We start from the raw sequence: 13189 nt of genomic DNA, 5'->3' as shown, positions 1-13189 counted from the left end.
AATGAATTTGTGCCCACCAAAGAGATTTGGTTTATTACAGACTTAGTCAGGGTTTAAATGTTTGCCACAGTACAATTTCTTCCCATGGAAAGAATACTAGTACTAAGGCATGTATACAGGCAGGGTGGCCAGCTGCTATTCACTATGAAAATCTTTTACAGCAACTTCCAATGAGGACAAAATATTCTCTTTCAAGACAAAGACAAAATCAGTTTTTAATAGAATGTTTGTTCTGAGCACTTACAAGGAAGGAAGAAAGGATGGTAACTGGGAAGGAAGGAATGATTATAACTGAATTTTGGAGCTGAGAAGGAGAAGTGGAAGAGAAGGTACAATGGGGAAATGCAGGGTGACAACAAAGAACTGGGCTGTCTAATATCAGGGGATATCTTACTGACTTCTGTACACCAGCTGTGTGAGCGGAATGGTGAAAAATAAACCCAGTAATCAGCTCTTGTGGTGGCAATTCTTTTGCATCAAACTTCATGGCTAACAAAAAGAAAATACAAGGAAATAATACCAGAAGTGCTCAAGAACTCTAAATGTTGTTTACCTGCCCTTAAAGAAAGAAAAGGGGTAAACTCTGAGAGTAACAAAAACCTTTTACTGAGCCTAGAGATGAGTATGTGACTGCAGTAATGGCAGAGAAATGCAGTTGCTGTCACTTCTTTTTATATTCCTTGGTGGTTAGTGGAAAAATCAGATACTCAGTATCTTTCTACAAATATTATCACAGCTGTAGAATTGTGGTACTCTTTTATAACACACACAAGTTAGTGAGTACCTAAATTGGCTTTTTTGTATTTCATATTTTCTTGGATACATAGAAACTACACCATGCAATCTGGAATAATGAAAAGAAAGTGTGTGCTGTGTAAAAATCTCTTATGTCTCTATAAAAAGCTCACAAATCTTCAGATGCTCAAAACTAAACAGTGAAAAACAAATTTGCTGTAGAATTAGAACTTTCACCTAGAGATTTAATGCCCTTTAACTTCTGCCCTATGCTTCCCTATTCTTGTTACTACTGAAAAAGTGAATCAGGAAACCAATTTGCTTTCATTAATTGAGAAGAGTCAGTATGACATCTAGTGGATGAACAGCTACCAAAAGATTGTGGACAACTAGAAATCAAATAAAGAATACTGTTAGAAATAGACACAGAAATTTTTAGGGTGTGCATACACAATCTCCTGGTAGCCATACCTCAGCTCAGAATCTGACACTGAGAATTCACCTTCTTATGTTTTAAAGGAACAGAAGAATCTTCTTGGCATGTAAGAGACAGGAATGAGCTTTGACTTTGTTCACTTCTTGATGTCAGTAGTGAAGATCTTGGTACCTTCCATGGTATGATACCTAGCTCCTGTCAATATAAACTATGATAACTGTGTGGTGACTGAGCACCGACATGGGGTGCCCTGAGAGGCTGTTGAAATTCCCTTTTTGGAGATAATTCAGTTTGGACATGGTCAACTTATGCTGGATCAAGAGATTGTGATCAGCACTTAAACTTTGGCTCACATTAAATTACTAGTGACATCCTTTGGGACCTAATTTTGGTACTAATACTCCTGATTATCCTTATATCCTTGTGACCTTATGACCTTGGACTTATTATCCTTATGACCTTGGAAATGTGACAGATCATCATAGAAGCAGATTTTCAGACACAAAATGAATCCAAGAAGAGATTATTTACCCATTGGAGTAGCAGGGCTGCTATTTTGCATTACAACAGAACAGTGATATCAACAAGGTTCAACCCAAGACACACACAAAGTGCTGTGTCTATGTTGGAAAATTCTCACTCAGCAATACAGCCTAGGGATCAACACAGTACAAAGCAGCTTTGCTGTAAAGACAGTAGGTCCCGGTGGACACTGAGGTGAGTTTGAGTCAGTAGTGTGCTTTGTGGCAAAGGAGGACAACAGCTGACATACTGGAGCGAGTGCTGGAAAACACCTCCAAGAGCACAGGATGTTGAGGGAGAGAACAAGATCTCATATTTCCGTTTACAGGAATCTGTATGAAAGGTAAAGAACCTTTCATACAGATCTTAGCCAGATCTTATCAAAGGACCATAGGACTGGGATAAAAAAAAAGCAAGTGATAACTTAGAATGTGGGAAATTTCTATTAGAAATTAGGAGAAAGTTTTCACTGACAGATGGTCAAATGCTGTCCATAGAAGCTGTGGAAGTTTGAAAAACATGCAGCCTGCATATTCTAAAACTTTTGAAAAACTTCTGAGGCTCCTGCAGACATATTATCAGTTGGGAACCTGCTTTTTGACATGAGGGATAGGTAATTATATAAAAAAAATTGGAATATAACTTAATTCTCAGCTAAGAATTAATGTAGCTCACATGCAGAGATGGCAGAAGTAAACTTAAAAGTACAACCAGTTAGAAGAAAGAACAATCTTAGTCTGTGGTTACAAGAGCTGGATGTGTTGCTCTTTATCAAAGGATCGGTTTCACAGTTTCAGTTATCACCTCCGTAATGTGTGGTGGATGGAAAAGGGTAATCAGCTAGGGCTGACTCGTTGGTGGAGCTTCACAGAAACATCTATTTTCAATATCAGCGTGAACTTCCATTTTCATCATGGCATTTTCACCATGCCACACTGAGCTGTAGTTATTTTCACAGCTGAGTTACTTTGCTATTACAAACCTATTACTTCTCCATTAAAAATTGTATTGAAAAACTGTAGACTCGATTCTGCACACATTCGCAAGGCACAAAAAGCTAGCTACAACATTAGCTGAAATGCACAGCTTTCCACAATGCAGCTGAAAGTTCAGAAACTTCAGAGTATTTCAAAAGCAAGTGAATATGAGAACAACAAATGGAAAATACTGTTGTAAAAAGTGAATAAAACAGAAGTATCTGAACTGTCACTATCAAGTCTTATCCTGTCAAAGTAAATAGCTGATGACATTTAACTTTACCAGTTCCTTGTCTGCTAAACTGCTTTCAGACTCGTGTAAAATCATTATCAGTATATGGTGTAAAATGTAAAATTGTTACAGTATACGTATGCTTTCTTTTAAGTTTAAAAATCAGGTACTGAGCCTTAAGAACAATAAACACTGTGAAATATTGTAAGTAATTACAATAATTAATGTAATGTAAATGAATGTAATTAAAAGTAGTTACACTGAGTCAGATTCTCAGCTGACTTACCTAAAGTTCTGATTTACATTGTCTAACAGTCTGATTATGTTTGTATATAGATTGTCTTAATCTCTGATGAGAAAAACTAATGAGGTGAGACAGCAAAACTCTCCGCAGTTTCTCAGCTTCACCTCAGCAGCAAAATCTGCAAAATGCCAGCTCTGTGGAATCCCTCCCTGTTTAGAGTAACTTGCCCCTTCCACTTTCACAGACATCTCCTGTCATTACTGGGAAATTCTGTAAAAAGTAATAAAAACAGAAATAGGGTGACTATTACCAGACAGTTTTCTGAAGACGAGCAGTGTAATACGAAAAACAAAGGAAATCCCGATGGGATTAATTTGTTTCTGCTGTTATCAAAATGAATTCATTTAGAAGCAGATCTCAAGTCATCACTCAGTACCTATCACACAAACTATTGATGTGAAATAAACAGTGGCAGACACTCATGCAGGAACAGCACTTAAACATGAAACACAACTCTCAGAAATCCTCGATGAAACCATAGTTTCAGCAGATGAGCATTTGGCCTAGAACCAGTCAGCTGTCGGCATGAGGCTTACTTAGGGGTGAATGGTCCTTTCAGAAGAATGGAATTATGATGTTTTGTGTCTCAAAACCTTGCGTCAATCCACCCCCAAAAGGGACATCGGGACAGAAAGAACAGCTCTGAAATCAGGAGAATCTTGTTTGGGAGCACATTTTGTTTTTTCCTGAAGATTGTAATTTGTCAGGCTTTGTGGTTTTTTTTATATCTTTTTACAGCATATCTGCTTTATTGTTTATCTCTTAGCACACTCTCATCCTCAAAGGGCCACTGAGGAGGGACGGAAGTTGTAGCTGAGATAGAAGCTGCTGTTTTTAGCCTGATATGCACACTCCTGAAGCTCCATCCTACTTTCATCACACTTCTCAGAACACAGTCCCGCCACAAGCCTTCAGCAGAAGAGCAGAGGAAGAGGTGTTTCCATCCAAAAGTACCGAAGCCATCACCGTGCACCCTCTAATCCTGTAAAGGTCTCTCTTCTGACACAGCCCATCTTGCGCCAATTGCAGGCACGGCATACCGCCACGTTTCACCCTGCAGCAGCTGGTATCCGGGAGCACTCTCCAAGCCAGGTAATTCCAAGCCACGTAATCCCAACCCACTACCCACATTCCCTGCCCGGGCTGCTGCCTTCCAATCCAACCGGGAGGCACCCGCCCCTTGCCGGGCTCCGCTGCCCCACGCAGGAAGGGGCGGTGCTGCGCGGGCTCCTGGCGTGTAGGGTGCCTCTCTCAAATGCTTCCTTTAGAAGAGTTCACGTTCAGAAATTGCTGTTACTTTTCCGAGCCATACAAGTAAAAGTGAAAATCTCACTTCTGCCTTTTCCATTCTCCTCCCTGTGCTCAACAGTTTAAAAAAAAAAAAAAAAAAAAGTGATAATTCCACTCTTGCTTTTTCGGAAGGTTTCTCAGTCTGGGCTGTTTTCGTATTGACTCACTTCGAGATCGCTGTGTTTCAGTGCTGAATTCAGAAGGTTTGTGAGTGCAGCCTGTAACTGCCTGCCATTTGGAAGGTTACCTCTCTGCATCCACTATCAACCTGCGTTGTGAGTAAACACTTCCTTGTTTGGAAATTTAGGTGGATTTTTATTTTAACCAATATCTTGTTTTCCTGACAGGATGGTGTTTAGATGTACCAAGGTTCTGATAAGTGCCTTCTAGATCCTTTCTCTTCATTAATCCTATGTGAATTGTGGTGCTATATAGTCATGCGTGAAAGAGACTGACATTCCCCAAAAAGCCTTCCTGACTTCCTGGCTTCCTCACTGACCCTCCAGACATTTGTTCAAACAGTCTGAGTTTCAGAAGGATCTATTGTTGTTTGTTTTGCTTTGTTGTAAAGAATGCCACAATCCTTTGGGATACAAATTCCAGTTTCCAGAAGTGTTTATCAAAATGAGTTACATGACCAAAACATCTCATTGTATCAGCCTATGTACTATATAACATAGAGTTAATGCAGTTTGCACAATTTGGAATGCTCAAGTTTGCTTTAAGATTTTAATGTGTTAGAGATGACACAATGATTCTAAGAACTGTTTTTATAATTGGAAGTCCAGCTGTAGCTTTAAGCATGTGGGAAATTTGAAAAACATGCTTGAAGCTGCTGCTCCTTCAGACACCTTACAGACAACTTTGTGTCATTTTTGTTTTTAACTTTTGTCTTTGAATCTCTCATCCTCTGCTATTTTGCCCTGTGAATATTTTTGAACTTCTTCTGAGAATCATTGTCCTCATATTATCACCCCATTCCTTTCGGAAAGTTAAAGACCTTATTCTGTTCCTTGAAGAATACTGATTGTAGTTGAATTTTACCTAAATTATATCTTTTTTTTTTTTTTTTTTTGTCCTCCCTGGTGTTCCACTGAAGAGTACTGCCAACTATATGGCTCAAATAAAAATACTTCTAGCCTGGAGAAACTCATCAGGTCCAATAGCAGCATAAGATGAAGACTAAGGCGGTGTATTTTACTTGGTATTTGTAGTCAGGTATCTCAAACCTGGTTATTACTAAGTAGTTTGGATCAGATTTTGTTCTTTAATTCCTATTCCAAGAACCAAGGGCTATACTGTGCTTTCATCGAAACATCAATTTTGTGCTGATGTGATGTGCCAATAAAAAATGGGATTTAGAATTAAAATCTGACGATATATAATTTTATGTTAATATAGTGGATCATGGTTTCATTGTCTGTGACAATTGTATTTGTTGTAGATGTGAAAGGATGAAAATGAAAAGAAAATTCAAGACAGAGAGACCCTTCTTTTTTTTCCCCCATAAAACATAATAGTTTGATTCTCCGTGTACAGAAGGGAACCAAAACCAGGTCTGAGTGCATGGCCACTTGGAGTTGCTTGTTGCAGTATTCAGCACCCAACTTTCTGCTGCTTTCTAAATTGGGATCTGTCTACCAGTCAGTCTGAAAAAAAGGGATGTGAAATAGTTCTTTCATTTTCTTACAGTTATTTATGGGAAGATGGCACACTTGTAATGAGTTGAGGGGAGAGCAGCTATATATCTTGATGTAATTCTGGAGTATTACTTGAAATGCAATAGTCTACTTCATCCTGCTTGTTTATATCACAGCAAGTTTTTGGCTGTAAATTTCAGACAGGTCTTACAACAGTAAATATGTATCTTCTCAAATTGCAAAAGCTTTAGGTTGAAAAGACAAATGGGATGCTCAAAGAGATAGCTGTGTGTGAAAAATCTCTCTTGAGTACATCATATTTGTACATGCATGTTCAGGTTGATGATTAGGTTGATGACTAAGGGCATTTGTATTGGCTGAAATCAGCATCTATGCTTTCTGCCGTGTTGGCAGAACTGAAGCATGGTCGTAGGACTGGCTCTGCCCTTGTTTGCCCCCAGATGAGAACATGAGCATTCCCAGCTGGTACGTATTTGCTCAACAGATTAAAATGTAAGACAAAATTATAGACTTTGCTGTTTTCCAGCGGTTTAAAAAGACACCTGAATATCTGATCTACCAATGTTGCGCTATTCTTCCGGAAAATAAGGGAATTTATTAGCTGTGTTTCTGTAAGGTCTTGTCTTGCAAATACCATACTCTTTGTAGGAAAAAAAAAAAACACCACAGAACACTGTAAAAAAAAAAACACACAGAACTTGGATTGGAATCCAAGTGTAGATGTTCCTCAAAGACTGTCAGTTTAATCAGGAATACAAAGGACATTAAGCAATCTTGAAAATGAAGGAAGGAAACCCGTCATTGTTTTCTGAATTTGAAATAAAACCTGCCAAGGAAAACCTAGATAAATAACTTGATACATCAAAATACCTGTTATGGTAAAAATGAGTAACTTTCCATTTGAAAGGCCCTCTTCAATAATGGGCATTAATTGTGCTTCTCACAGCGCTCAAAGAGGTCTGTATCATTGCACTTGTGATGAACTGTGAGTATATTTTCCTTAGGCTTTCAGTGTGACCAAGAAGAACTCAGTTTCATTTTTTCTGGAGAAAAAGTGAGAAGTAACTCAAGGAAATGAATCTCATGTTTTTTTTGTTAATTTTTATAACTGAAACAGCCACAGGTAAGTATAAATCCTCTTTTCAACAGTAGAACCTTCAAAATATTTGCCAAAATAAGGACATCTTGATAGTTTTTCAGACTGAGATTTTTGTACTTTGCATTTAAGAACAACATCTTAATTTTCTTCAGTTTCAGCCTAGCTCCAGACTTTGGAAATGTCATTTATAGTAACAAGATTATGAATTAAATACGCTAGAGATGAAGACGGATAGAGACCCCTGATTCTATTGAACGGGTGCATGGCTGTATGGAGAGCTGCAACAAAGAGGAAAATGATCCTGACTCTGTGGCATTCAGAAGTGTAGTCTCAATAACAGCTAGAGAAAGACAATCTCTAGGACAAATAGGATTGAAAGCTTATTTATTCTTGACTATTTGTGCTAGACCGGGGTTCCTTTTCTGTATTTCATATGACTTTCACATGGGAAAGTACATTTGGAAAATTTGATTAGAAAAGCAGACTTTGAGACTAGATTTTTCACACAGAACCTTGTTTGGAGATAAATTTTCTAAAGATACGACGCTTTAAAGGAATCTTAGCTTGTAATTATTGGGCATTAATTAAGAAGGAAATGTACACCTCAACTCATAGACTCCGCTTTTATGGCAGTTGACCAGTTATGAGGATTAGCCATCTTTGTCGAGTCCAACCACATGAAGAAATTTTCTGTTTGTGGCAGCTGCTTTATTATAAAGTGAGGCCAAATTCTGCCATCTATGCCCATTTTGGACCCACATGAAAGAATTTTAGGGAAATGACCATTTTTTTATCCTTGTATGTCTTCTAGTTTTGGTTCAGTAAAATAGACTGAAATAGATTTTGTTGGAACAAATAAATTATGTCAGTCTACTCTGCTAAAAAAAAAAAAGTTGTTTTATAAAAGACTTGCTACGCAGCAGATCACTTTAAAGTCAAGCTGATATTATTTTCTGAAAGAGTATTAAGCCTTTTTCCCTCTTTCTCTGAAGAGAAGCTGTGTCCTCTTCGTGCCTCCATTGATGTACTAGAAGGGGAGTATTTTTACCTTTGTTTTCCTGAGTCAAAACTACAACATTCTTGGAAAGAAGAATACACAATAAACTGGTACAAAGAAATTGCTGGAAGGCAGAAGCGAATAAATGAAACACACAGAATTGTATCCCAAATGAATTTTTTGGAGTTTTGGCCAGCTGAACTTGGTGACTCTGGGAATTACTTTGTCACTCAAAGGTGGGTACACAGCCAGTGGATGAGCATCCTCCTTTGCCCTCATCTATGAATTTCTTTGTCTTGCTTTGTATTGTTTGTGGTATCGACACAAAGGAACTGTGGAGAACTACATTAATTGTGGTGTCACAGTTTCTCAGTCACCACCCAAAGGGATTTGCAGTACATGCAAATAGCTGTAGGCAGATACTGCCTATCAAAGATTGGATAAAACAAGTAGCATTTTTTGATGTTTTATGGCTAATTCTCTAAGCATAAGGAGAGACAGACACTCCTGTCAACTGCCAAGTAAAAGGAAACATTTTAGGAAATAATTCTCCACTATGAGGGTAGTGAGGCAATGGAACAGATTGCTCAGAGAAGTGGTGGTTGTCCTATCTTTGAAAGTGGTATAAGCCAGGTCAGATGGGGCTTTGAGCAACCTGATCTAGTGAATGGCAACCCTGCCCACAGCAGGGTGATTGGAAATCTATCATCTTTATGGTCACTTCCAACCCAGACCATTCTTTAATTCTATAATTTGCTTGTCCTCTACACCAAACCTGTTCTTACTGGTATTACACTCCTGTGTTGAGTGGAGCTCGTGCTGTGATGTCTACTGATTAAATGTGGAATGAAGTAACAGCAGCATAGATGAACTCTGGTTTCTATGCAAAGCCTTGCATACCTGGAGCTGTTCATGGAGCAAATAAAATAATTGGATTTAATTTCTTACCACCATAGAACATCACAAATCAAAAGGGGAAGTAAGGTTGGGCCTCAAGTGATTGTGGTATTCCTTATCAGACCATGAGGAGGTGATGGGAAAAGATCCTGAATAAAATTATTAGGATAGAGTTTGTTAACATGATTATTTGTTCAATAACACAGAAGTGATCCTCTGTGAAATATTGTGATTATCTGATGTACCTAAGAAGGAAACTCAGAAGAAAGTTTTTGATTTTATCGAAGTATTCATTTGCAATTGAGTTTTGATTTTGTTACGAAACCCTTTTTTCATTTTCTAACATGCTGTGTTATGATACTACCTTTGAAAAATGTGTTATAGAAGAAAGCATTTTTATTTATGAGAAAAAATTTCTGAATTAAAAGAAAATATTTTGGCACCCTTGAAAAAATTGAAACAATTTTTAATTAATTTATTTAGAATTTCTCCATGTTAGACCCATGCAGATATTAGGTGTTTTTTTGTTTGTTTTTAAGATTAGAATGAAGGGTATTGGAACAACAAGTTTTATGGTTTTTTTTTTTGTTTGTTTGTTTTTTTTGATGGGATTTTCACTGTATCTTGAGATTAGTTTTTCTGATGGTTCTCAGTACAGGAAAGCATACTAAGAGCAGTTGAAGACTATTTGCAGAATCAGTTTTCTGTGGTGAAGGAGGACTTTCAGGAGTTAATTGACATTGAAGAACTGTGGATTACTGTGAGCTACTAAATTGATTTAAGATTTAATAAGATTGACAAAATGAAGTTTGTTTCATAACATTTATATTAGGCTAAAATTTTGGTTTAAAAGTAAACAAGCTATGCATATTTTCACTTATCTGTTTGATAATTAATAATTAGTAACAAATAATTAATTTAGTTATGAGAATTTGTAAGGTATATGGGAAATGATTTTTTAGCTGCATAGGTAAACAGTTTTAATTGACCAAAGTGTCAATGAAATTCACTGCAGGATTTCAGGAACTATATGACAACACAGGATACATATTTTGCAAGCTAATTAATTATTTCCTGCTCTGTTGCAACTGACAATATGCAAGGAGAGAGAGGTGAAAATGTTGTAACAGTGTATGTATATTGTGTTATCCACTTATTTTTTGCTTAAAGAATAATCAGAAGTTTTCTAGTTCAACAGAATTGTTCTGCTGAGACATAGCATATATAGCCAAAGATGTATATGTTGATGTGTTTGCACATTTATTAATGCAGTAGACTGAGGACATAATTTTAGGAATTAGTGGACATCACCTGAAAATCTGAGCGTGTCCACCTTCAGCAACATCTCTTGAACATAAAGGATTTCAAAGGCACTGGATGTGGGAGAGGTAAACAGAAATCTGTGTCACACATTTTTGGCAGGATCTCGAATTTGTGTGGTTTTTGTACCTATTTCCTGTGGTTGGCAGAGAAAAAAATAACAACAACAAAGAAACCAACAAGAAAGCAGGTCATCTTGTGGCTCTGTACTAATGACCTTGAAATAAAGAGTTCCTGAAAAAAATTAGTGTGTGGAGATTCATGACAGACACCTGATATATAATAAGTTCTTAACACTGCTTATTTTTTAAGGTGCTTAGAGCTGTTGAAAGCAGTGGGAATGCACACATGTAGAGATAATACTGTATAGAAGGCTGAGTGTCAGTTTTGTTTTGTAGATTGAAATATTGATGTAACACTGGATTGTTGCACTGAAACAGCTTAGAACTGTGTATGTATGCAGTCTTTATGGTAAACTTGGATTATATGCCCTAAGGGCTTTCACTTCCCTGTATGCTTTCCTGAGTCAAGCTGTTTTTTGTTCCTTTTTTGTGGGTTTGGTGGGTGAGGTGGAAAGTTTGTTAAGCCAGAAGTTGTTGTGTATGCCCAAAAACTATCACAAAAGAATCACAAGTGATAGAAATATAACAGCTCAGAAAGGAATATTACAGCTATAACCTTTAGAGAAAAAATGCAAGTAGAATATAGTAGATATCTGGATGATCATGGTCAGCTTCTAGAGATCTAGAAGAGGCATTTTTATAGCATATTTGCATTTCCTTTTGTAGATATGAGACGTAATGAAATTGCTTTAGAAGAGAGAGTTGCTGGCTCTTCTATCCACCTGTGGTGGCCAGCAAACTGTAGAGCTCTGTTCAGTGGAGACTAAAACGAGATTAATTCTTTCAAAAATGCTTTCTTTTGAGGACATGCTTAAATTCGTAAGTGATTCAGTAATTCATGAGACTTGCAGAGTTTAGAAATATTTCCAAAATTTTGGTGATTATCTCCACAGTATTAAACAATGAAAAAACAGGACTTTGTGAACAAAACCAGAATCGCCTATTTTATTTTTAATATTTTTATAATAAATAGATTTCTCAGTTACTACTTTAGACCTTATCAAAGCATGGGAAATTAAACCTGCAAGATCAGTAGCTGATTCAAGCTACTTAAACTCTTTTATTTCTATGTTTAACTATGTATGATGCCAGATATTTGATTTCTTGTTCTGGTAGATATATCTTGTACTACATCTACCAGAACAAGAACAGTGTTGTCACATTTCATAACATAATTTTATTGTCAAATGCGTTATGATAGGTAATTGAGTTTACATTACCTCTTTTACTGTGGGAAATAACACATTTGAGATGGAAGAGTAATAAAGGGAATGTAAATAATCAGTTCACAGTACATGTATTTTTTACCTATTAGAGCTTGAAGATCTTACTTTTATTTTGTTATGTAGCTTGCTAAGCTGAATTCCTTTAAAAAGCTCTTAAAACTGGTTTTGCAAATCTTTTTTTTTTCACAGCAGTGGAAAACGAAATTTCACAATTCAAAAGTGGACCTTGAATGTACTTGAAAGAAATAGAAGCAGCTGTTTCAATCAAAATCATTTAACAACTGAAATTCAAAATGCTGGAACTGGTCACTCACTGAAATGCAATGATCTGTCTGTCAATGAAAATGACAGCATAACATGGTATAAGGTAATAAAAAAATCAAAGCATTGTCTATTGATAGAACATCTATTGATAGAACATCTAATTGCAGGAAAAGTGAATTACAGAGACTTTTAGAACCATCAAAAACCCAATAATACTTTAGTTTTCCAATAAGTCTTCAGAGAGATACACAGAATAAAGTTTCTCTCTGTTCTCAATGTGTATCAGACCTAGTTCAGGTCACTTTAGGCAAATCTGATCTTTGGATCAGTTTTGCTGATGCACAGACAACAGATGAAGCACCTGTAACTGTGGAGTGTTGGTATAATCAGCCATTAGATTTAGGAAGCCCCCTGCTCGCCACTTTGACCATTCATAATGTAAAGTAATTCAGGCAGTGCTCTCAACTTTTAGTGGGTTGGATGTTCAAGTGTTGCATTTAAATGACAGTACTGGAAATTGGGGCCCCACCTCCTTTGGGTCAGGTAAATGCTGTTGAGATAGTAAAAGAGTGATTCTTCATTCTGAATATCGTTTTTGTCTTTTTTAAGGTGTTGAATATATATTTCATATATATAATATTTTCTTGCTTTATTGATGCAGGACTGTAAGAACTATGAAAATGAGAGGGGACGGGAACTGGATTTTAAAACCTTATCAGTTCAGCACTCTGGTATATATACCTGCAAAATTTCCATCAGTCATGAAGGAAAGCTATACCACAGCACCAATACAATTAGGCTGGTAGTAGAAGAAGGTAAGAAAACTTGAAAGTGAAGCATGTTTTCTGTTTTCTTCACTGTGGAAAACGTTCCCTACTAAATCTGTTTGTGATTGGATGTCATTCATCATCTCTTACTTACAGTTCTTACCTGATAAGTATTTTGATGTAATTAGATCTGGCAATCTGATATATATCTTGCAGTAATTCAAAAATAAAAAGCAGAAATTCATGTACTACCAAGTTTGGAAAATTTAGTAAGTTTTCCCTGCAGTTTTAGGTGGCTTCTTTTTTTTTTTTTTTTTTTTTTTTTTTTTTTTTTTTTTTT

General features: G+C 36.7%; 1 protein-coding gene across 2 annotated transcripts in view; it reads left to right on the top strand.

Moving 5' to 3' along the window:
• The first annotated feature begins 4026 nt into the window (after positions 1 to 4026).
• Positions 4027 to 13189, top strand: part of IL18R1 (interleukin 18 receptor 1) — a 16560-nt gene continuing 7397 nt past the window's right edge. Inside the window, exons 1-6 of one of the 2 annotated variants that reach the window (XM_042868524.1) lie at positions 4027 to 4298; positions 4629 to 4771; positions 7162 to 7280; positions 8249 to 8489; positions 12008 to 12185; positions 12744 to 12897. In XM_042868524.1, the coding sequence (XP_042724458.1) occupies positions 7232 to 7280; positions 8249 to 8489; positions 12008 to 12185; positions 12744 to 12897 (622 nt within the window). In that variant the 5' untranslated portion in view covers positions 4027 to 4298; positions 4629 to 4771; positions 7162 to 7231. Of the gene's footprint in view, positions 4299 to 4487; positions 4772 to 7161; positions 7281 to 8248; positions 8490 to 12007; positions 12186 to 12743; positions 12898 to 13189 lie in introns of those variants that run through there. The other variant, XM_042868523.1, reaches the window with a different exon arrangement.

The sequence above is a fragment of the Lagopus leucura genome, unplaced genomic scaffold (genome assembly GCF_019238085.1).
Source record: "Lagopus leucura isolate 7727_CA_CO unplaced genomic scaffold, USGS_WTPT01 Super-Scaffold_100001, whole genome shotgun sequence".
Lineage (NCBI taxonomy): Eukaryota > Metazoa > Chordata > Aves > Galliformes > Phasianidae > Lagopus > Lagopus leucura.
The sequence above is the reverse complement of the archived record's forward strand: the minus strand, read 5'-3'. Positions and strand labels throughout refer to the sequence as shown.